This window comes from Fusarium graminearum, chromosome 3 (genome assembly GCF_000240135.3).
Source record: "Fusarium graminearum PH-1 chromosome 3, whole genome shotgun sequence".
In the NCBI taxonomy this organism is placed as follows: domain Eukaryota; kingdom Fungi; phylum Ascomycota; class Sordariomycetes; order Hypocreales; family Nectriaceae; genus Fusarium; species Fusarium graminearum.
The window spans coordinates 3,185,555-3,207,908 of record NC_026476.1 but is presented as its reverse complement, the minus strand read 5'-3'; the positions used below and the strand labels follow the sequence as shown (position 1 = coordinate 3,207,908).

The window sequence follows — 22,354 nt, the reverse complement described above, 5'->3', positions numbered from 1 at the left end:
CCGATTTCGTGGTGTTGGAAACATTTTTCAAGGCTATCGATAAGCACTTCTACAGTGGGGTAAACGCCCCGGAGCAGGAACTTCTACCTCTCCGACGAAGCACCTGAGAAAATTAGATCGATTGGCAAAAACGTGTCCCTTTTCGTCTGCGTGCCTCCTTTCCTTCTCTGAAACCTGCAGAAAATACTTACGTATTCTCCCCTCCCTGGGAATTCTGTTCTCTCTTTCCCAACATGTGAGCCTCTTGTCTCAACGCTTTGCTTGCGCATCTACACGACACAAAGTAAACGCAACGCAAACATGTGGATTTTACCTCTTGTCGGCTACGTGGGAACCCTTTTGGGTTTCTGCTTTTTGACTCTCGCTATCGCGTCTGGTCTCTATTACCTGTCGGAGCTCGTCGAGGAGCATAGCGTCACCGCGAAGCGCTTCCTGACGCGTCTTATATATAGCGTCATTGGGATTCAGTTGGTTCTGTGGCTGGTGGATGGGTTCCCATTCTTTGCTACAGTCTTGACGATCGTCTCCCATGTTGTCTATCTGGGCAACATGAAACGATTCCCTTTTGTGAAGCTGACCGATCCTCTCTTCCTGGCTTCGTGTGGTATGTTGACTTTTGGGTCTGCCAGACTTGTCTAACATGCCGCAGTTCTTGTCCTGGTTAACCACTACGTATGGTTCCGACACTTTTCCGATGCCCAGTCCCGTGCCTACCAGCGTACCTCGTTCTACGACAAGGCCGATGTTCCCAGCTTCGCACAGATCGCCTCGTACTTTGGGCTTTGCGTTTGGCTTGTGCCTTTTGCGCTTTTCGTCAGTCTATCCGCTGGCGATAACGTCCTTCCCACGATGGGAACTGAGCCCGTCCATGGACTCGATGGGAGGGGCAAGCCTCAGGGTATGATCAAGGCACTTGTTGATCAGATTCGTGGGGCAATTGGTCAAATCTTTGGATCCAATTCATCGCCTGGACTTGCTCGACCGTAAAGGCTGGGAAGTGATTGAAACAACATCACAGTGCAGGCTGGACGAGCCGAAATGCTCGTCTGATCTACGTCGATAACATAATATTGGGTAAGCCGGTTTTTATTTCTTTTCACTACCCCTCCCACATGATGACTTAAAAACTTCACGCTAGATTGTATTTGACAAAATTGTATGATTCCATTATAAGTTTCCTGATATACTCTTACACACACACTATGTTCTGATATCTTGATTTGTTCAAGTCGCTGACCATATACAGTCCAATGATCCCTTCGAGGAGAGCTTCAATGTGTTTCTAGCAGTCATGATAGTTTAATACCAAGCACAAGAAGTGCATTGCTCAGGTGACATGCCCCATGACATCGTTCGTATCGTCGTATCGTCGTTTCGTTTCGAAATACAAGGGGTTCGAGACCGCAATGGCTTGTGTACTACTGCCAGTGGACAAAGGCTATCCGAGAGGAAGCAATATTTGACTGCGTGTCATGTGTCAGCACGTATGTACGCATCCAAGCAACATCTAAAGATGAATACCTCCAAGGCTTCTGGGTCAGCAAGTCTACTTAACACTCCCCTGTGTAGTAGGGTTATGAAATGGAGTGTAGGTGTTGGTGTTGGTGTTGGACGTGGGTGTCTGCGAGCTAGATATAACAATTGAATCAGGGAGATGCCACGGCATTTCTCTCTTGCTCTCCTGCAGCCATCTCTCCATCTGTGGTGACGATGAAGTGTTTTGTGTATGGTCTTGTCCATGGAGGACTTGAGTGTCGTGTGAGTCAGGCATGGTGAAGGGTGTGACGATGAAGGGTTCGATGGATTGTCGAGTGCTTGCTGGTGAATGCGAAGCAAGCCACGGAAACCCTCGGGGCAAAGAAAGGGTTTATACTCATCATCTTGGGCATCAGTGGTTGTCGAGCAGTACGCAAGGTGTGTTGTATAGGAGTCAAGTTTTCTTCCACTTCGCTCCTGATAGCAATATAGCAATGCCCATATAGTCAACCAGGTACGACATCTGACTGGCGTAGCAATGTCAACTCCGATTGGTACGATAGCTTATTGGGCTGCCCTGAGGAAAATGTGGCGGCTGACACACCGAAAGGGTCCAAGGATCAAGGAATACTTTGTGACGACCCAGAGAAGGAACAAGTGTCCAATGACGGTACAAGGCAAGAGATGGCCTGCAGAACGGCAGGTGCATCATCGACGCGTGGCGCGGTAAAATGTCACCTAGGTAGCTGGTCTAGGTCGGCAACGGTTTTTGGCACAAGCCCTTCCGCCCTTTTTTTGAACCGGGTATGGCACTTAGACGCCACAGGTTGTGGTAAGTCAAATTAACTTCCGCGTTCCGAGTGGTCAGCAGTGCCCCTAGGGCCATATTCCAGAACCTTTATTTCCTGCCTTTGAGTACGGATTGCTGGGTTGCCCAATTGATCCTCGACACTATTCAGTGGTATTCGAAAGCGGCAACACAGGAGGAGCAACAAGCAGAGCTTGCTCTGAGCAGCGACGTACCTCGTCCGCCGAGCCGCCGAGCCGGCTTCTGTTGATCGCAATTAGGTACCCAATCGCGCTTTTCGTCCTGCATTCAATGGTTCGCAATATTCAACAAGCTCGCCAACTCGTCATCAGAACCGACCGTGGTTCGCAACTCACATCACCTTTGTCGGTGGCTCGCCTTCCGACTATTATTACGAGACCCGGATTACGAGTCATAAGCTGAAATTACGAACCTCAAAATTATTGATGTTTCGCCCATCTGCGGCGGATAGTCTGATGCTTACTTCTTTTCCGTCGCCATCCTTGCTTGGAGCTAAACAACAAATGAGGTGCTGATGATGGCTCTTGGCGACAAAAGCTAATATCTGCTGTTAAAAAAACTACAAACTTGAGAAGAACAAGAGTGCATATGATATGGGAATTCAACATCAGTCCCTACAGCGGATTAAATTCATCAGTCACGATTCACATCATCTGTTCTGAGGTGTCCGCGTTAGGCTAGGCCATGTCCTAATTAGCGATACCCAGTTTGAGCCTCAATTTATTAGAAAACATTATATCCGAAAGAGATTTGGTATTACTGGGACAGCTGGTACTTTAGCTCTTAATCTATGTGCTTACCGGTATTCCATTGCCTCAGCCTTTGCCAAGTATAAACATTATATTAAGGGTCGCATTTACACGCGTTGCGTGGTCACGTCGATGCGGTTGCCTTATGTCTACTAACCCAATTAATGACTCGTCATGGCGAACTGTTGGGTACCTTTGTAATGACTCAATGTAGCGAAATCCACCTGCAACATGGGTATACCTCATCAGAATTACTGGCATAGGTATGCGGCTCCCTCCTTGATCGCTCATCTACCGTGATCACCAATGCTCAATGTTTCCTGCCGGTCCGATATGCGTCACCAATTTTTTTCATGTACCATTATGTCATGTCTTTGGCCTGTCAACTATATCGTCTTTAATTGTATGTAGAGATGACCGACTGAAGAACTGATAGTCAGCCTAAACAAGTACAATCTCTGTCAGCCTCGCCAGCCTCGTGCGAGTCATACGTGTCCATATACACCTCTATCCTCACCGTCACTTCTCATCATCCGGCTTCACGTTCCCCTTATCCTTCTCACCATGCTGCGCCCCTCCCCAAAACTTCTTATCAACCTTGTCCCCCGGCGCCGTGTTCCCCCGATCGTGCTTCGCGTCAAAGTCTCTATTGTGTTCCTCCACCTCTCGCTTCTGTTCCTCCGTCAAGGTGTCCGTCTGGTTGCCAGGGATGCTCTGGTTCGACACCTTGGGCTGAGGGGGTGCGTTCTTGGAGGATGCGTCGAGAGGCTTGCCACCACCTGTGCGACCCTTTGCGTCTCCTTCTGCGAGTCCATCAACGAAACTACCGTTGCTATCCTTGGCATTTTCCTTGCGAAGAGTGCGAGCTTGGTGGAAGGGACGGAGGGTTGTGAGACGCGGCGCGATGCGGGCTGTTGGGCGGAGAGGAGTGAGAAAGCGCATTGTCACTGTTTTGGGGGGGCTGTTAATCTTTTGGTTCGTAATAATCGAATGGTTCGTTTGTAAATGGTTTGTTTGTGGTAAGTTGAGTCTGAGGTCTGAAGCTATGAGGTAGGAGCTGAGCTCAAGTTAAGCTTCTTTCACGATGTGATGGTGACGTCAAGAAAATGACATCACAAAGCACGCAACACGCGGGAAGGAGCGAAACACAAGCCGCTCTGAGCCGAGATGTTTGGAAAGAAGGATGATCTTAAAGACAAGCGATGCGATTAATTACTGGTGCATACAAGTCGGATCGACGTCGCATTATGGTTAATTGAAGCTAAGATCCACATGCCCCAGATTTAGACGATCTGAGGCTCAGATCCTGGAGTATTACCCTGAAGCTGTTCCATACTCGGCGTTATTAGTGCAGCGACATCAAGGTTGCATCCAAACTGTTAACTAGGGGTCAATTCAATTGTGTTTAAATAAAAAAAAAACATTGATTGTATATATGTTGCTATGTCGCGTGTTTTTCTCCTCTATGTATTCCCAAAACTCCAAGCTGATAATATCAAGTACTTAAACAATTCCACAAGAAAATGCATCAAAACCGACTGCCTACAGCATTTCAACCATATCTAGATGGCTCACCGACATAAGGTCCAGATGTTCTGGTCGGTTCATAGCGCTGGCCCATCTCAACATTACTATCACTCTGATCATCCAGCAACTGCTTCCCCTTTCGTCCCCGCATCTTGTCTTTGATGAATGAGAACAACTCAGGCATATCCGAGAGAGGACCTTGCATGATTCTTCCAGGATGAACGATATTGAACGACAACAAAGCCAGAAACATGGGCGCCGCTTCCAGGATATAAAAGTAAATCTCGTGTGTCACCAGAGGATTGTCCTGGCCCTCACCACCAGAGAACTCGATCAGACGATAAATGATGCGCACAGAGATCATGGCGAGGGAAAAGTAAAGTGCGCAAAGAAGCTTGCCCCAGTCTGACGCGACAAAGGCCTTGATACCCTTCTCAGCTCGAATCTCGTGCATCTTGCGCTGAAAGGCAATGCAGAGAATGATGAAAATGACGATAAAGAACTCTTGAAGACCAATACCACCCATGTAGATGTGTATAGCCTTCAATTGCTCTTCCGGAGGCGAACCAGGGCCGGCCAAGCTGCCACCAATGAGCTGAATGATAAAGGACACAATATCGAGACCGACAAAGATGACAGCTAAAGTGACGGCTGGCATGCCGAGGAGGGAATGGTCGGGGATGAAGTAGTGGACCATTCGGCCGAGTGTCATGTAGGCATATGCATTAACCCCTGGTCTTGTTAGTGGCTTGGCGAGAAGAGTTGAGATGACAACTTACAAACTGGGGCAAGGAGGATGAATATCTGAAACACAAGTAGGACACCGATGCTTTGTTGGTGCTTAGTGCTTATTGCTCGAAAAGTGAAGGCTGTTGTTTCCCAGATGCCCGCCATGATGATGACCCAACACCAAGACTACCACGTCAATTAGTGACAGTTTTCTGACAGCGATGGATGAATATACCTTTTTGTATCTAGCAGCCTGCCAAATATGCGCACCCGTCAGGATAGCAAATAGCACTGCAAAGACTACAGCTGCAGAGAAGTTGGGATAGTAGTTCCAGTGGGCATTACATGTTCCTGGAGGAAGGTAACCATTCTCGTCGGGTTCGTATGTTTGGACACATGTTGGGATGACGATTTGAATAGTCTGAGCGGGAACGGTGTAGTATTTATCTGTTGTACCGCCGATGGTGGCAATGTTTTAAGTGGTGGTGAACCAGCCTTGTGGTGCTTCTGTTGTACTGGGTTGACGAGCTGCGATTGTGATTTGGTGGGGTTTAGTTTGGGTGGGCGCTGGAGATGCAGCGACAGTGGAAGTCAGCAGGTAAAGAATGAGGGCTCTAATATTGGAATGCATCTTGATTGTGTTGTAGAATGATTAATTATTATTTTATCGGATTTAATCTCGTCTTATATCTTGTCAATTGAATCTTTGCAATGCCTCGTTAGTCCGACGTTGAAATGCGAGATGGATGCTGTGCTCGCCAAAGCAATGCGCATTCAATTGCGAGCTGCCCAATCATAATCACGTCGCTTGATTTAAAACCAGCCCCTGCACTATAACTTAGTACTACTGAGGCTAGATTGATTTAGATACAGCCACGATTACCTTAAATGGAAGACTCGTCCAATCAACAAAAGCAACAATAATAGATTGCATGCAGGCTGTGCTACTAACTAATATGATATAGGACTGCCCTGTCTCTCTGTCCTTTGTGTTGCTGTTTCTTGACAATACAATCTTTGAGTCCTCGTCAAAGACTCTTTTCGATATGTACACCCGCTTTCTGGACTCCACATGCGGAAATACACCACATTCGCTGGTGTTGTATCCCATATCAACGGCTCTTGGCGTCCTGCAAACAGAAACCCTCTTATTCTCTTCGAGTCAGGCGGTAATGTATCGTCGTTAGGATCAAACTCCCCTGAAAGGTCAATGCCATGCTCAACCTCGACAATGAGTCGTGACAAGGTGTATATCAGCGACCCATCCCATAGAGACTCCCTCTCACTCGATAGCCTCTGCGAGAGGGATAACGCCTCCAGGCGCAACGGTAGATATCGACATTTGTAAACCATGAAATGAAGCATCGGACTGAACCCTGTTTCAAAAGTAAACCTTGTTGGCTTTTGGCGTCGGGTTTCAAGTTTCTCTGCTGCTTTGCGCGCCCATGCCAGTATCTGGACAAATTCATCTTTATGGTCATCAAAACACATCTCATCTTGCTTCAAGCACTCCTTAAGCCACATATTACTTAGACTGTTTCGCGTCATGAGTGCCAAAGACGCAGTGTCTTCGCGGTCATCCACAGGTCTCGTGGATTGGAGCCTGTTGAATGCCATCACCCACGCGTCCACGTCTTTTTGCAATGCGCTCTGTGTATCAAAGAGTTCCTGGGGTGGCTTCTGAGGCATCTTTTCCAGTCGATACGGATTTCCTGATCGGATGACTCCCAATGATCTTAGGACCAGGTTGTCCAGCGCATACTGTGCTTCGCTCGTGCTGGAATAGACAGGACATTCGCCAGATCCATTTACAGGGCTCCCAATATCATCTTCGACAAAGAATGTTGGAAAGACGCTTATCTGGTTATACGTGCCTGCAAGTCGAGAGTTGTGACCAGCCGCATTAAGAAGCTGCAAGCCATGTGCGGCATGGGTAATGGCCGCTGCACGATTCCCTCGTAGGAACTCGACGCATATAAACAACACACACACCAGTAGCACAGTGTCCGTCGATGGCGGGGGTCCATGGACGAGTATATTAATAGCTGTGTTGTAATGCGTAATGGCAAACTTGTCCACAGACGGCTTCGAATACTCAAAGTCTTCAAAGAGCTGACTGATGGCAAGTACAGTGTGTCGCGCCGCAGGTTCAGCATGTATCATCCTGGCGACGAAATATGTCCAAAACGACCCATCAAAGGGCCCCGACAGAGCTGGCGCCACGACATGGTGGAAGAAGGACAGGGAGCGTACTTCGCGGGCCTTTGTCACGGGTACCAAACGAGGCTGCGGCGCGCGAAGAAGAAGATCCCACGATAAAGAACCGACAGGAGGAGCATCATAGCCGTCGCAGACACGTCTCGCCGTTATACACCGCTTGCATTTGGGCCAAGTCTCGTCACACTTGATCTTTCGCGTTCTATAAAGTGGGAACCAAATTAGCGAGAGACGAACGGAAAAAAAAGCAATTTTATACTAAAGACTTCTAGAATACTGACTTGCACGTTTTACAACCCGTCTTTACTCTTTGGGTTCCTTCTCGAGGCATGATAGGTAGTTTGAAACGGTAGTCGAAGGTTGGGATAACGTTTCCCGATGAAAATTGAGGGTATCGTTTTCCGACCGTCGAGTGAGAGATGGAGAGAACGGTTAAGCGGGGGACTGAGGAGCTTTCTTTAGCCAAGACATGTCAGGGGTGAGGTCGTATCCTTGACTCTAAACTGCCGAACATTCAGCCCTGAACGACAGAAGCGGACATCAATCGAGGCATGATATCCGAATTTGGAGGACATAAATATGTAGCATTTTCCCCCTCACAAAAGTAAACTGTAATGATTCAATTATTTTGTTAGCTATTCTCTCAGTAACAACTCTATTTTCGCCCAAACTTTCAACGGTACAAGGAACCATTTATGGACAAGTGGAGTGGCAGTGCTAAATCATGAAGGATTTCGATCCTGACAACTGCCTAGCCTATTAATATAAAGCGTCAGCTATTCCCTGTCCGATCCTTTTAAATGCCAGGCAGGGATTTTATCCATGGTTGTCGGACCTAGCTCCCAGGCAGGTCTAGTCTCTTCAAGGTCTCACTGTCTCTTTGAGCCTCTTGAGTACCTTGATCGTGTTGCTGTCGTGACAGTTATGGAACTATCTGTGATAGTCTTGTTGGTTAGGTCGAGACTATATCATTAAAGACGCTAGGGATTTCAGCTCATATATCTATTTTTTATATAATTTTTTTTTATCATTATTTCTGGTTATTGTTGTTTACCTATATTAGGCCATTACTCGCAAGCTAAAGAGCTGTACATGTTTCCATGTCCTGACAAATATCCCTTCCTGTGATCCTCCACCGCTTCAACCTCACCAGGTCTTGGGAGTCGATCTTCTATTGCCCATGCAACTCTCTCAGCACCAACTTGTGCACCTCCAAGATTCGGCGCTGCGGGCCCGAGACGCAGTGCTGCGAGTCTTCCCATCATGAACAGGGGGACCTCGTCATTCCACATGAGGTCGTTATTGATGCAGGGAAAACCACCTCGTCCTTCGATAGGATGTTTTTGCAAGATAGTCTCCAGATACGGAAGAGAGGAGAAGTCTGTTTGGATACCCGTTGCAAAGTACATGTAATCCACGGCTGGCATCTCAACAGGCGGGTTCGTCTGAACAGTCCATGTACCGCTCTCTGCGTCGAAAGATGCATCCACGAGGTTTGTTTCTGTAAAGAGTTCCAGTTTCTTGGCGGCGAGATGCTTCTTGAGGCGTTTGTGGAACACTGGAGTGATGCTTCCTCCACCTCTGGCCTCCTTGATCATCTCAATCCGCTCGTCGTCAGAATCAGCATAGTAAAACTGTGCTTGCTTGGCGTTCTTGAACTTGCCCATCCAATCAAGCGAAACGTCAAAGTGCTTGATGCGTAGAGGTCCACGCATGACATGCCATACTTTGGTGACGCCTTTGCGAATAGCCAGATCCGTCAACTGCGCAGACGTCAAGCCGCCGCCCACGACAAGAATATTCGTCTCTCGACGTGCAGCAATTCTCTGTTTCACAAGAGGATCGGGAAACTCTGTAATGTGCATGCTGTGACATGTCTGAGGGAGCTTCCCAGTGTCAGGCATAGAGGGAATGTGTGGAATCTTGGCCACGTTGGCGGGCCCGACAGCTAATACTACTGTACGAGCATAGCGACGGACTTTGTTGGACGTCACAGTGAAGAGCTTCTCCCCGTCTATAGAGATACCCTTGACTTCGCTGTAGTCTAGATGCTCAAGAGCTTCTTTGCGGATCATGTCTGGGCCGAGTCTATACCGAGCAGCCACCTTTTCGCAATGATCGCAGAAGAGAGCTGTAGAGGGGTTGTAGTAGTCGTTGCGCTCTCTCACGTTGATATCAACACGAGCTTCTTGTCTATGTCTTGTTAGTATGCGTAAAACATTTGACCGGAATGACTGACCTTCTGCCACAAGCTCGTTGACCATTCTTCTTTCTCCCATGCTTGCTGACCTCTTTACCTACACAATTCCGAATCTCAATGAGTTCATCCTCTCTATCGTTCGCATACGCATGCGCAAGCAAGGCATCACGATCAAGAGGATCAACATGCCAAAGCATAGGACTCCTCAGATGTGAAATGTCGTACATCTTGAAGAGTCTGTTCCAGCGACCCATCCAGGTATCGCTGTCAGCGTCCATAACGAGCATCCTGTACTGCGGCTTTTGGACGGGGGACTTGACAGCTGTGATTTTACCGCTTCGGACGTGCTTCAGGGGCATTTTGTTGCCATACTTGGAGATCCAGTGGAAGCGACGGTGTTCTTCATCTGTGAAGAGTGCGGCGGGTGTGTGTTCGTGCAGACGAGCAGAGATGGCGAGACCACAGGGGCCTGCACCGATGATGAGGACATCATAGATTTCGTCTTCGGTTTGTAATGAAGTCATTTTGGTGGTTGATCAGGAACAAGATGGGAACCGGGGGAGATGCTGGGTTATAAAGCATGCCCTCGAGAGAGTGTCCTCAACCATGAGAACCCTTGTAGACATTTTGAGATCGTTATCTCGTTGATGGCTTCAATTGAGCTATCGCGTTGGTGTATTGACCTGTACCTTGATGGGCATCATGAGGACATCAAGGTGTTGTAATTCAGGGTCCACTGTCATCATGACAACCCCAGAAGAAGCCTTTCATTGATAAGATAATCATGATTACTAAGTAGATTGAGAGCGTGAGAAAACAGGTTTACAATGCAACACCAAGAATGTGCCCAGACAGGCAGGTACTTGGCATACAGCAACACGGCGAATATGGTACAACTTCAGTCACAATAAAGACCATACAAAAATGGGGCTAGATAAAAGAAACAGAAAGAAATACTTGACAGATCCAATATATAGAGTATATTGTGTAATTTATTTACATTCAACATGTCTTGTGACCTTGTTGATGAAGCTATTCAGACTTGGCCCACTTGGCATTTCAGCCACACCAACCTTTACAACCTATGAACATCTCATAAGTGCCCTATGACATAACCGACCTAGAAACCAAGAGACTTTTACCTATAATACACCGCCCCCTATCACTTCTAATGATTCCACTCCGAGTCTGTTGCGTGTCCCAAAGGTCCTGAAACTGAATAATCCGTCGTCACAAACGCTCTATCCACCTCACCTAATCCCTCAGCACAATACTGCAATGTCTCTGCAATATCGTGCGATCTGTTCAATGGAGTCTTTTCATCGAGTAACAAGTCGAATTCGACCCAAACACCATCGCCTGCGTGGTATGCTGTTACGTTCTTGAAGCCCGCTACAACAGGTGCGAAGCGGTATGCGAGGTAGATGAGTTTCTTGAGGGTGTGGTCGTTTGCTGCTTCACCAGAGAGGCGCGCCACGTTTTCGAAGCAGGTATGGCCCCAGTCGTAAATGATGAAGAGAGACAATAGACCGGCGCCTGCTGGATCAAGCCACCAGATGTTGGCACGATATCCGATAAAAGGGAACAACAGCGAGAGAGTGTTGAAGATGACGTCTGTTTTGCAATCTTGCACCAGAGCTTGCACCTGTGTTGACTTGATAGGTCGACATCCAAGGCCGATAGCCCCTTTGAGGACGATCGTTGACAGCAGAGAAGCAATAGCGGTCCAGCTAAGAACCTCAGCTTCGGCATGCGGAGGCATCAATCGCGAAACAGACTCTTGGAGGATCTGCAGGAAGGAAATGACCATGATGATGGAAAACACCAGGATACCCAGCGGCTCGAGACGTCGTTTACCGACTGGAAATCGGCGCTGCATGGCATGCAACCTCCAGAGGACAAGCCGACTGGTAGACCAGACAATCAACGTGCAGAGGAGATCGAGAGCCGAGTCTACAAGAGATGCCACCAGCGAGAGAGACCCTGTGGTGAACACGGCAAATGTTTTACCAGCCAGAAGAAGAATGTTGGCTATCACATTAATATTGATAGCCCAGTTTGCCTTCCTGGCTGCCTTTCGTCGCTTTTCCTTTTCTTCGTCAGGGAGTAACTCTCCAATATTCCCTTCGACGCGTTGAATTCCTCCACCGCGCTCTTGATCACCGTCATGATCGGGGTCTGGGTTCATCGACTCGAGAACGTCATCCGCGATGGCCATCACCACCGCATCCACCTCCAACCAATCATTCAACCGCTCATTCTGTTGTTCATAAAAATAGCGGAGCTTTTTATTCTTGATCGCTTTTAGCTCGTCGTCCGACTTGCGATACTTTTCCAGGCCCGATCGATCGATGCCGTGTAAGAGAGCGCGCTTGATCTCGCCGCGACGAGCATCTTCGAGAGCTGTGCGAGCAGCATCCTGGAACTTCATGATACGAGGCTTCGGTCGTGAATCTTTGCTGCCCCCATTATAGGAGTACCGACCAGTTTCGAGATCGCGAGGACCGTCGTCATATTGAGGGCGTGCTTCTTCACCAACATGTTGACCTCTATGACGAGGGCCAGGGCCTTGATTGGTGTTCCATTGTCGTTTTCCCACCATTTCGATAATATTCTAGCAGAAGAGATGCAGTTGAATAAGAAAGAATAGCAACAGGTGAACTGTTGTTTGTTCCCATCTGTGCAGCTGCATCTATTGTATAGGTGTAGCCGGATATGACGTAGGTGACGTAAATCCGGGGTTGACAGCGCTGATGCAAGACGCGACAGGGCCAGGAACGAGTTCAGCTCCACTGAATCGGGAAAATATCAAGGAAATAGTGGCATCTCATACTATTTTTATTTCCTCGACTTGTTTCTTTCAATGAATGAAACACATACGCCTTCTTGGCGTGCCGAACGCCGACATTTTGAATCTCGTCGTCATCGGTCAGCTTTTTATGACATGATCTCAATCGGAGAGATGCCGGAAGTTAATAGTTTAATAATCGGCTCGGCCCTTGTTACTCTACAGGAGTGAATGTGCAAAGGGACAAAACAACAAAACAGCATTGGTGCAAAGGAACAAAGAGTTGCACTCGTTAATTACTGTCGTTGGGGCATTGAGATGAAACGAGACGAGATTGGTAGTAGTTTATCCTGTTTAGTTAGACCTTGTGATTTAATTTCCTAACCTTGAGGCCAACTTCTGGTGCTACCGGTACTACCTTCCTTTGAACAAAACTGTCGCGTCTGAGGAAGGAACGTGCACGTGACTCGGCAGTTGAGTCCAACGTCCGCCTCATTCATCTCCCGTGTCATGTCATCTTATCACTTACATAAATCATATCATCTGTGATTCTTCTAGTGTCTAAACACGATTCAGAATGATGTGTCGCATTCCATCTACCGCAGATTCCCCTGCGACGCCATTTGATTAAAGAACCCTTCTCGGGACGCTCCCGATCAACTGGCTGGTCATTATCCTTACCATCCCAACTCATCCCTGACTTGTTCAAAGTTAAAACGCAAAGGTCGGGCATCGATTCAAGGGACTTTTCCACCCAACCACGCTTCGAGAGAAAGGAGATGTCGAGAGGCACAGACGCCACCCTAGCAGTCCTAGACCAACTGTCAGGGACCCTTGACATGCCGATCGTGTTAGCTTCAGAAGCCGGCAGGCACTAAATGGAACGACAAACACCCCGTAAGGCCTTTTGCTCTGCTATTCTGGTTTGGGCGAAGCTTCGTCTTAAGGATCCAGCGTTCCGATATATCCTACTCGAAGCTTCTACCAAACCAGAATAGCAAAGCAAAAAGAGGTGACAGGCCTCGCGACCCTTCAAATGCGTAATCTGGGAATCGAACCCAGGGCTCCCCGAGCTTCGTGTTCCGGCGGGAACTTGATGGCAACGGAGAATTTTACCACTAAACCAATTACGCGGCTGTTTGATGGAGTCTTTTGTCTCCAGAAGCTGTCAAGTACACGGGTGGGTGGACTACAAGGTGGACCATGATTTTCGCTTGCAACGGTGATACCACAAAGTTGGTAGAGAATGGGGAAGTCGGGGTTTTCGGTTCGCCTTGAGTCAAAACTCTGAAGATCCGCAGCCCTTCAGCTGCGATCGTCACAACTTGCAAGGGCAAAGATAGGGACCGAGCGGCAGGCTGTGCTGGCAAAATTCTCAGGGTATCAGAAAATTGGTCGCTGGAAGCATTAGAGACGAAATTAGTAGATCAGCTTATGTTTCTTAGACCATACCCTTTAGGCTATTTATTTTTGCACCCTTAGACTTACGGGACTCAGGAGGTCAACTTTGCTGCTACCCAGTAGGTTCTCACGGTTCGCGAATTTACCATGACTAACAAATTCGCCCAGGTAAACTCTATTTTGAATCAACCTGATTTTAGACCCTGAACCTGTGCAGCTAACATGTTAGTACAGATGACGATGGCAGATCTTTTCTAGAATAAACCGACTAACAGGCTTGGACGTTTCAATATATGGCGCTGCCAAGTCACGAACCAGCTGAACGTTGGCAAATGACTCGAGTGCACAATTTCATGCCGGCGAGCTAGAGATGTCACCCGGGGAGTCAAGTTGTGGCGTTTGATTTTAGATCGTGTTTTGGCAGCAGGTTAAATTAAGCTAACATTACTCGAACTATCTGAATTAGGCTTCCTGTTCGCCGTAACGTTTCTTGGTATTGTGGTATGAGCGTTATTGTCGCCTCGTTTCCAGATGCCTGTCAAATTACTTTGGCAGTACTGGTCCAACACTGATACACGGCATCTCCAGTTATGCATTAACCAGAGCACCGAAAATCAACACTGCACAGATCATGGGCTGCATCCTTACCACCCACATCACGAAAGCCTTGCCTAAAGGAGACCACTTTATTTACAGAATGACACAAGAGATGATGAGACGCAAGGAACTTGTCATGCAACGAATAAAATACGAGCTCCGTCATCTAGGTACCTGGCAGCGGGCTTCTAATCCGGGGTTCCCCAGACGCGGACTTTTGATCTTCATCTCATTGCTACATCGTCTCTATTAGCTCGTCTGCCTGCAGCTCAACTTGATTTAGTTCAGCGGCAGTTGTACTTCCCTCAACCCCTGTCTCCTTGCAATAGCACGCAAATCATCGTCGATCCTGGATTTACCAACCTACAGGCTTTATCCCGTCTACCTTGCAGGAAAGGGCTATATAGACGCAGGGTCCCAGTCCCAGTGGAACCTCTCTTTCGTCACACTTGACATGTGAAGCCAGTCATACTGGTAATCTTTGTGTTTGGCTTTATTACAAGTCGACTACGGATACATTTCTTTCTTTACTGTTTGAACGTGGCCCATCATGGCTGCAAAGACTTTCACCCCAGATGCTGGTGTTATGTGCTCCCAGTTCATCACCTTTGGTGTCGCTACCATTTTGATCATCTGTCGTCTCTTCTCTCGAAAGATTACGCACGTGAACTTGTGGTGGGATGATTACTTTGCCATGACTTCATGGGTGAGTTGTCTTATAATCAAACCTTTACCTTTACTGACTGTCCAAGGTTGCTGCCGCTTTGTACTTTAGCTTTGCTGTTTATTGTAAGTATCTAAGCCCTACCAGGCATTCATATGCTTACTCGTCTAGGGGCTATTGCCATGGGTCTTGGACACATCAAGGAGGAATTACCTCTAGAAGAGGACAGGGTCGACGAATACGCTCGGTTCGGTCTTTTCATGGCCGAGCTCCTCTACGCAACGTCACTCGGATTCTCCAAACTTGCCATCCTTGGCTTCTACTGGCGTCTGTTTGGAAGTGTCGCCAAGATGAGAATTGGAATCTACATCCTCCAGGGCAGCACCGTCATCTGGCTCACCATCCGTACCTTTATGACCATCTTTCACTGTGTTCCGGTGGAAGCGTACTGGAAGCACACCATCAAGAACGCTGTTTGCAAAGTTGATCCTGCCAAATTCATGTTTGGCACGACTCTGGTTCATCTCATGCTCGAAGTTGCTGTTCTTTCGTTGCCTGTTTTCCAAGTCAAGAGTCTCAAACTTCGCACCGGCCAAAAGATTGCCGTCGTTGCCATGTTTATGTTTGGTATTTTGTAAGTTGTCTATCTGTTTATGAGTACACAACTGACCTTTCTAGTGTCTGCATCGCTTCAATTATCGTTCTGTATGAAGCATTCACTCTCAACCCCAATACAACTGAGATGGCAAGAGATATCCGAGGCGTCATCATCTGGGCTGGCGTAGAATCTTACTTGGCCATCATCTCTTGTAAGTCTCCCGAAAGTACTTTATTTCCTGTACTAACCTTTTAGCTTGCCTTCCCATTATTAGGCCCGTTTTCCGCAAGCTTCTTTCCGGCTCCATCCTCAGCTCTAAAGGCGACTCAACTCCCAACCCTATCAGCGGCTTGACCAGTAGCAAGGGCATCAAGCTCACCCACATCAACCGCACAAAAGATGTCGACGACAACAGTTCACAGCGAGAACTGGCTGGACTCGAAGATGGGTCATCGGGCGACATGGACTTTCACACCTATCCTGAGCGCGGTGGTCAGAGCAACACAGTTGTCACCAGCTGTGCGGATGATCGACCGGGTAGCAATCCTACCAACGCATCAGGTTATGGCATCCAAGTCAAGAATGAGACTAGGGTGTATTATGAGTCTTCTTGGAAGAAGGATAGGGATGCCAAGAAGGATGTTGAAGCTGCCGCTGGTTCCGGGTCCTACGTCGTGGCCGACGGGGTACGATATTAAAGTGATGGGCTATCTGGTTTTCTTTGTTTAACGTTCTTCAATGTCAATACCCTTTAATGTTTTTATCAATTATTTCTATAATGAAGCTTCCAATTGCACTTTAGATCATGTCATGGTTGCTGATCTTGAACCGCCAAGTGACACATGAAACCATCGCGAGTCATTGTGCTGTAATCACATGTCAAAATAAATGTGGCCGTAAGCGAGTCATTCATTCTCTTATACTCTATCTAAATAGTTGCCCGTAACCAATCATAATCGCTTCATTACAAAGGATATCAGTAACCCGTTCCCAACGCCAATCCATCTCTTATCGGTAATGTCTTAATTTCCCATTCGCATGGCATTCGCAAGTCTATGTCGCGCACCCTCTCGGCGTTCGCTTCGTCCAGGGCTGTCGTTGTACGAGTCCTGGCGGCGGGTATTGTCGTAATAACCATCAGCATCTCCTAGGCCGACCTTTGATGGACGGGGTGGCGGGGGAGGAGGAGCATGTCCAGGCTGGGCTTGCTGAGCCTGGGCCTGCTGGGCATGGTACACTGGCTCCCAATCACGGCTGGGCTCTTGTCGGTAGCCGTTTTGGTAAGAGTCCTGGGTTGGGACGGGAGGTCTGCTTGATCGCTGCTCTTCACGCTCCTGGCGATCATCACGGCTGTCGCGATTTGATCTACGCACAGACTCTTGAGAGGTACGGGTTGGCTGCTGAGCGGGTTGTGCTTGGAGCAACCCGCCTTGTGTACCACTCTGGGGTGTGGCGTTCTGGGGGGCGCCCACTTGACGACGGGTTACTCGAGCCGTCTGTTCATCGTCATCGGTTTGGGTATCGTCATCTGGGTCATCCTCGTATGCGCGCAACTCGCTTCGCATAGCGAGACTGGCACAAATGGCCTTGGCTTCCTCAATAGCCTTCTTCTGAGCTTGGAGGGTCTTGCGACGGTCGCGGGTCTCCTTGTTCTCGGCAGCAATAGCCTCGATGGTGGAGTCTTGCATGCGAAGAATCTCAATAGGATTGAACAAACGCAGCATACCGAGAAGGAGGTGTCGCTCGACGACTTGCGTAATGACGTTGCGAGTAAAAATGCGTGCAGTAAGATCATAGTAGATAAGCATCTTCTCCAAGACCTCCTCAGCTTCAGTGTAGGTTCCGCCATTCTCAGTAGCTTCAGCGCGCCACTTGCGAAGACGTTCCTCGTACTCGGGGTCAAAGGGCTGAATCTCGAGTTCCATGTCGTCTGTGAGATGACCAAGCTCAGTGTCGGCACTTTCGTACAACTCCTTCATTCTTAGTTCAAGGAAATGCATGCGGAGAGGATCGCGCATGCGTATGGGCCAAATGTGATCAATGACGTCGGCAAGAAACTCGTTGCAAATGACACCAACATTGTCCTTGTACTCTTGCGCCAGGACAGGCCAGTTCCTGGAATAATCCTGGAAAAGGATATAAGGCGCACGGGGGTTCGAGTCCAGAGGAAGTTCGTTACCCCGGATCTGTCGAAGAAGAGGTTCGACTTCGTATTCGGCAAAGTCCTTTTTGCTGCGATCGCCGACGGCTGGGGGGAGAGGAGTGCCGTTTGTGTCTGCGCCATTGGCTCCGTTGGCACCAGCGGGCGGGCTGTTCTGGAAGGTCACCTTACGACCCTGCTGTCGGAACCGCTTTGCGAAGCGCTCACTCTCATCGCGAATGCGAGCACGGAGCTTCTGGGATGGTGTGCCCTTGGGACTTGACTGTCTGGCAAAGAATCGCTCACCAAAGGGGTTCTTGTAGTTACCGTTCACCGCAGGGGTAACGAGGTTGTTGGATGCTGTAAAGAGCTCACCCATCTGGAAACGCATCTCCTCTGGGGTGTCTTTGCCGACGCCCATAGCCTTGAGTTGGGTTTCGCATCCTTCCAAGGCTTGCTGGATCTGGCGACGCAACGTCTTGACGTGCTTGCCAATGTGGCGCTGGAGCTGGGTGCTCAACTTGGCACGGAGGGCACCGATACCCCACATGTCAGGAGGAAGAGTCGACCATTTACCACGGGAAAAGAACTCGGCTTCTCGTGCGGCACGGTCCTCAGGTGACTGCCATTGCTCACCAGGACCAGGGTTCAGCAAGACGTACCAGCCAAGCTTGAAGTTGTTCTCTTGGTCCTTGTTGGTGACAAGTTCAACAAACTTGTCCTCAAGGCCGATGCGCTCGGTCATGTCGGGCTTTGTGAGGACACCAATGGTGCGCGATCCCTTGGGGTCAAATTGGCGGGCCTTTTTGAGGATGGGAGCTTGAACATAATCGTTGTTGCCACCGATGACAGCAAGAATGATGGTTCGCGAGCTCTTCATGTATCGCTCAGACAGAGCTTCAATGGTTTGGATGTCGTTCTCGGATTGATCACGGTTGGCGACTCGAACAAGACCGGGCAAATCGACCAAAGTCAAGAGCGGCATGTCGGGGCCGCTCTTCTCGACAACTAGAATGTCGCGAGCGGCAAAGCGGCCGGGGATACTTCGTGGAGCGATCAACTCTGTCGCATCCCGCATCATGGCGTCAAAGGGTGTGTCACCGGTGACGTCGCCGCCATATTGAAGTAGACGAGCTTGTTCGTTGTGAGGTCGGGACTTGTCGGGAATGATGGAAACCTTTAGCTTTGTCTCTTTGGCTCGTCTCATGCGAATCTCTGTCGCAAACCGCGTGCAGGCGCCGGCATCGCGAGGGAAGGGTGTGCCGGTGAGGGCTTCTAGGACCGAACTCTTTCCAGCGGACTGGTCACCGACGACGACGATTTGTGGAAGTTTGACATCGTCAAGCTGTGCGAATTGAAGCTTGTCGATGAGATCTAGCAGGCTGCGTTGCTCGGTCGCAAGGCCCTGATCGCCTAGGGAAGTTTCGAGTGAAGGGCGCATATTTTGCCTAGCAGAAGAATGAGAGTCAGCGGGTTGCTGGGCGTCTTGGTCTGGAGGTATGACGAACAGAGAGCCCATTCTCTCACAGGGAGGCAATGTAAATAACAGCAGTAGTTGACTGTCAGCTGTGCGTGTTGCTGTAGTTGTATATGTCTAAACAGGTTTAAATCAAGAAATGGAAGAGAAAAAAAGGCAATGGTTTCAGCCAAGCCATTCGTCATGTGTTATCTTATATAACGACGCCTAAGCTTTGATTCGTTCTTTCTCGGCTGCCTCTCCTACGGTTTGCGCGGCTTCCAAGCGTCTTTTTGGTTCGGAGGCGACCTAAGTAATGCCAAGCCAGTTAGCGTCATATCTCGTCAGCTGCGCCACACTCAACAGAAATACTGGGAAGCAGAAAGGCAGCAAAAGAAGAAGGGGCGAGTTCTCTGTGGCTGTGTTGGATTTGGCATCGACGCCACTACATGTGAAGATTGCTGCAGAAGGACTTGTTCATTCTTGCACTAGTTAAACCGCTGCCTTGCTCGGGTTTGTCTAACTCTGGATGTTGTCTGGTGCATCGTGTGGCTTACAGCACGTAAATGACGTAGCCCCACTACGTATTCAGACGCGTCTCACTCACCCTAGACAGCAACCCTTTGAGATTAAGACATGAAGATTGTGGGATTAAAATTAAGAATAATCCAGTAACGCTTATTACTACAGTTAAGCGCTACAGATGTGAGCCCGTGAATGGATTGGAAGGCAAAGTCAGGGTTTATGTTAGCGAAACGGGGGAATATACAGTATAATGGATGCGCTAGGTAGTCGGACAACCAAGTAATTGCAATGAGTTGAGTTCCGACGCTTAAAGTGTCAATAGAATCATCAGAAATAACGTCTTCCATGTTTGTATCGTCATCTTCGTTGTTCTGCTTGACGTTGTTCGTCAATTTGTACAGAATGCTGCCGGGGAGGATTCGGGAGGAATCCCCAGACGGACGATTGACAGTGATAATGCTGGTGTCTTTACCATTGATGCACTCTTTGCCTACAATCGATTCCGAGATGCTTCTATTAATGTTGACAAGGAAAGGAACATCTCCAACTTCTTCATAATACTTGATAGCAAGTGTGTTGAGATATAGGTCTCAATTGCCACTAAGATCTCAATCCTTTTTGCTTTCAACAATGTGGAAGTCAGATGAACATCTTATCCTTGCTGAACATCTTAAAAAAACTGGTTGTCATTGGCTAACTTGATGGAGAATGTTTGCAAGTTCCGAATCGAGAGAGCAGCAATGACTGAGACAAGATACAGCGCAGATATACATGTCGCTTTACTTGTGTTCTTCTCAAGCTGAGCTGTAACAAGCACTGCCTTTCGAATGCCCTTCCACCCCTTGTAGTCTCCAATGGAGGTAGACTGGAGGATCTTGCCACCAGATACTCGAGCGACAGCTCGTTGAAACGACAGGCTCAAGCCTGGGTTGGGAATCCCAGCATTCGTGAAGATCTCAGTTGCGATGGATTTTCAACGAAGGACCACGAGGCCGAAGTTCACAAATACGAAGGCCTCTGTCATAAGGGACAAAGGTCCAAGGATCCATATCTGATATACGATATTTGTAGACATGTTCGAGAGCAACGGGGTTGCATAGTTCGACGGCCTTCCGAGAACAGCTGTTGACAGACAGTTCATGTAGCTGGATTGTTCCACTGTTAATCCTCTCAGCGATCTCGCGATCCTGCTGGCTGGCCTGATTTGGAAGCATCTTCAATGGTAGGGTAGTGGCCAATAGATGTCTGTTTCTGAAGCAGGAAAAGTTAGTCCCATGTCGCTAGCTACAGAAAAACAAGCCAACGCCTACTGTAAAGAGCGCCCAGGAGCTTCTGGCATGAATCAAGGGATAACCACTTGAAAAACTTGGCACAGGATCGCGATGAGAATACCAAAGGCCCCGTTGTTTCTTATCGGTGCCGTTCGATGCGAGTGGTGAGGGCAAGGGGGATTATAAAGAGGCGGCTTACGGTGGAGAGAGGATTGCCCAGTTTCTGTCCTATAACACTCTCGACACACATCTTGCTCTCTACGGTATTTACCGAATCTGCCGGCTACCTACGACGTCATCGAGTTCGTACGCAGGGATGCCCTCGACTGCAGTGACGGTTTTACGCGCAGCGGCGAGGGAGAATTATATCTCCCCCAAACCCCAACACCGTGCCTGTCTGCCCCAGACCTTGTCACTCTCATCGCCCTCCTTTATTATAGAAAGGTTCACCCATCAAAGCCTGGCGACGAGGCTTTAGACATGCTCAACAAAACCAACGTAGCAGCCTTCCTCGATGTTGCCATCGATGTGTTTTGGATCACCGGTGAAAGTCCATTGCTAGTTGTGCAGGACCCTTTCGTCACAGAACCCTTGGTGGTTCTTCAGAATAGAACCTTGGTTGCCAAGGTGCCGCGCCAGACTCCGAACAAGTTCTGCACAGTCATGCAGCAGCAAGGATCTATTCTCGGTCATGCCCCACGGATCGGTATCCATATGGAGGAGGAATCCGATTCTCTTTTAGTCCAATCCTTTTTGGATTGACAGCCCACTGAGTAGCTTCGACCTGCTTGTCGTCTATAGATACCTGAGCTCTGTGTGGTTCCATTATTGTCACACATTTTCTTATGTCTATATTTGACAGTTTTGTTTTGCAAGTTGGGCAGTGTGTTTTGTTTTATTCTTGATACTCAAGAACCTGGGTATATGCAAAAACATGATGGTTCAGCGTTGGCAACTTGACAATTATGAGGCCTGGACCCGTCAACATTTAAGCTTGCCGCCTTCGCAGGTGAAGAATCCAGTTTAGTTTGATTTTATTAAATTAATAAACATGGGTTTTCGTGGCCCCAACTGGTTCTATCCATGCGACTGGCGGATTGTATTAGTGAAAATGCGTATTCATCCTATCTTATAATTTGACATGTCAACCAAGTGAATAGGCCATGAAAAGACTTGACGACGTAATT

General features: G+C 48.4%; 9 protein-coding genes and 1 non-coding gene across 10 annotated transcripts; 2 read left to right on the top strand and 8 right to left on the bottom strand.

Annotated features, from left to right (window-relative positions):
- Positions 1-221: 221 nt before the first annotated feature.
- On the top strand, positions 222-1,666 carry FGSG_05727 (uncharacterized protein). Its single transcript, XM_011326005.1, has 3 exons — positions 222-604; positions 650-1,074; positions 1,247-1,666. The coding sequence occupies exons 1-2, from the start codon at positions 301-303 to the stop codon at positions 985-987; spliced, it is 642 nt and encodes a 213-aa protein (XP_011324307.1). The 5' UTR covers positions 222-300; the 3' UTR covers positions 988-1,074; positions 1,247-1,666.
- A 1,907-nt stretch (positions 1,667-3,573) lies between these two features.
- Positions 3,574-3,996, bottom strand: FGSG_12796 (uncharacterized protein; the record flags this gene model as incomplete). The annotated part of the gene is made up of 1 exon (XM_011326004.1): positions 3,574-3,996. The coding sequence occupies one exon, from the start codon at positions 3,994-3,996 to the stop codon at positions 3,574-3,576; it is 423 nt and encodes a 140-aa protein (XP_011324306.1).
- Positions 3,997-4,606: 610 nt separating this feature from the next.
- FGSG_12795 (uncharacterized protein) lies at positions 4,607-5,475 on the bottom strand (the record flags this gene model as incomplete). Its single annotated transcript, XM_011326003.1, has 2 exons — positions 4,607-5,313; positions 5,361-5,475. 2 exons carry the CDS (start codon positions 5,473-5,475, stop codon positions 4,607-4,609), a joined length of 822 nt encoding a protein of 273 aa, XP_011324305.1.
- Positions 5,476-6,261: 786 nt separating this feature from the next.
- FGSG_05725 (uncharacterized protein) lies at positions 6,262-7,858 on the bottom strand (the record flags this gene model as incomplete). Its single annotated transcript, XM_011326002.1, has 2 exons — positions 6,262-7,729; positions 7,809-7,858. 2 exons carry the CDS (start codon positions 7,856-7,858, stop codon positions 6,262-6,264), a joined length of 1,518 nt encoding a protein of 505 aa, XP_011324304.1.
- A 680-nt stretch (positions 7,859-8,538) lies between these two features.
- On the bottom strand, positions 8,539-10,251 carry FGSG_05724 (uncharacterized protein; the record flags this gene model as incomplete). The annotated part of the gene is made up of 2 exons (XM_011326001.1): positions 8,539-9,720; positions 9,767-10,251. 2 exons carry the CDS (start codon positions 10,249-10,251, stop codon positions 8,595-8,597), a joined length of 1,611 nt encoding a protein of 536 aa, XP_011324303.1. The 3' UTR covers positions 8,539-8,594.
- A 644-nt stretch (positions 10,252-10,895) lies between these two features.
- Positions 10,896-12,329, bottom strand: FGSG_05723 (uncharacterized protein; the record flags this gene model as incomplete). Its single annotated transcript, XM_011326000.1, has 1 exon — positions 10,896-12,329. One exon carries the CDS (start codon positions 12,327-12,329, stop codon positions 10,896-10,898), a length of 1,434 nt encoding a protein of 477 aa, XP_011324302.1.
- A 378-nt stretch (positions 12,330-12,707) lies between these two features.
- On the bottom strand, positions 12,708-13,356 carry FGSG_12794 (uncharacterized protein; the record flags this gene model as incomplete). The annotated part of the gene is made up of 2 exons (XM_011325999.1): positions 12,708-12,734; positions 13,045-13,356. The coding sequence occupies 2 exons, from the start codon at positions 13,354-13,356 to the stop codon at positions 12,708-12,710; spliced, it is 339 nt and encodes a 112-aa protein (XP_011324301.1).
- A 196-nt stretch (positions 13,357-13,552) lies between these two features.
- Positions 13,553-13,648, bottom strand: FGSG_20640. The gene has a single exon. It is a non-coding gene; the product is annotated as a tRNA-Gly (tRNA).
- A 1,567-nt stretch (positions 13,649-15,215) lies between these two features.
- On the top strand, positions 15,216-16,473 carry FGSG_05722 (uncharacterized protein; the record flags this gene model as incomplete). Its single annotated transcript, XM_011325998.1, has 4 exons — positions 15,216-15,219; positions 15,325-15,793; positions 15,856-15,882; positions 16,050-16,473. 4 exons carry the CDS (start codon positions 15,216-15,218, stop codon positions 16,471-16,473), a joined length of 924 nt encoding a protein of 307 aa, XP_011324300.1.
- Positions 16,474-16,664: 191 nt separating this feature from the next.
- FGSG_05721 (uncharacterized protein) lies at positions 16,665-19,360 on the bottom strand. The gene has a single exon (XM_011325997.1). It carries the CDS (start codon positions 19,354-19,356, stop codon positions 16,798-16,800), a length of 2,559 nt encoding a protein of 852 aa, XP_011324299.1. The 5' UTR covers positions 19,357-19,360; the 3' UTR covers positions 16,665-16,797.
- Between the last annotated feature and the right edge of the window lie 2,994 nt (positions 19,361-22,354).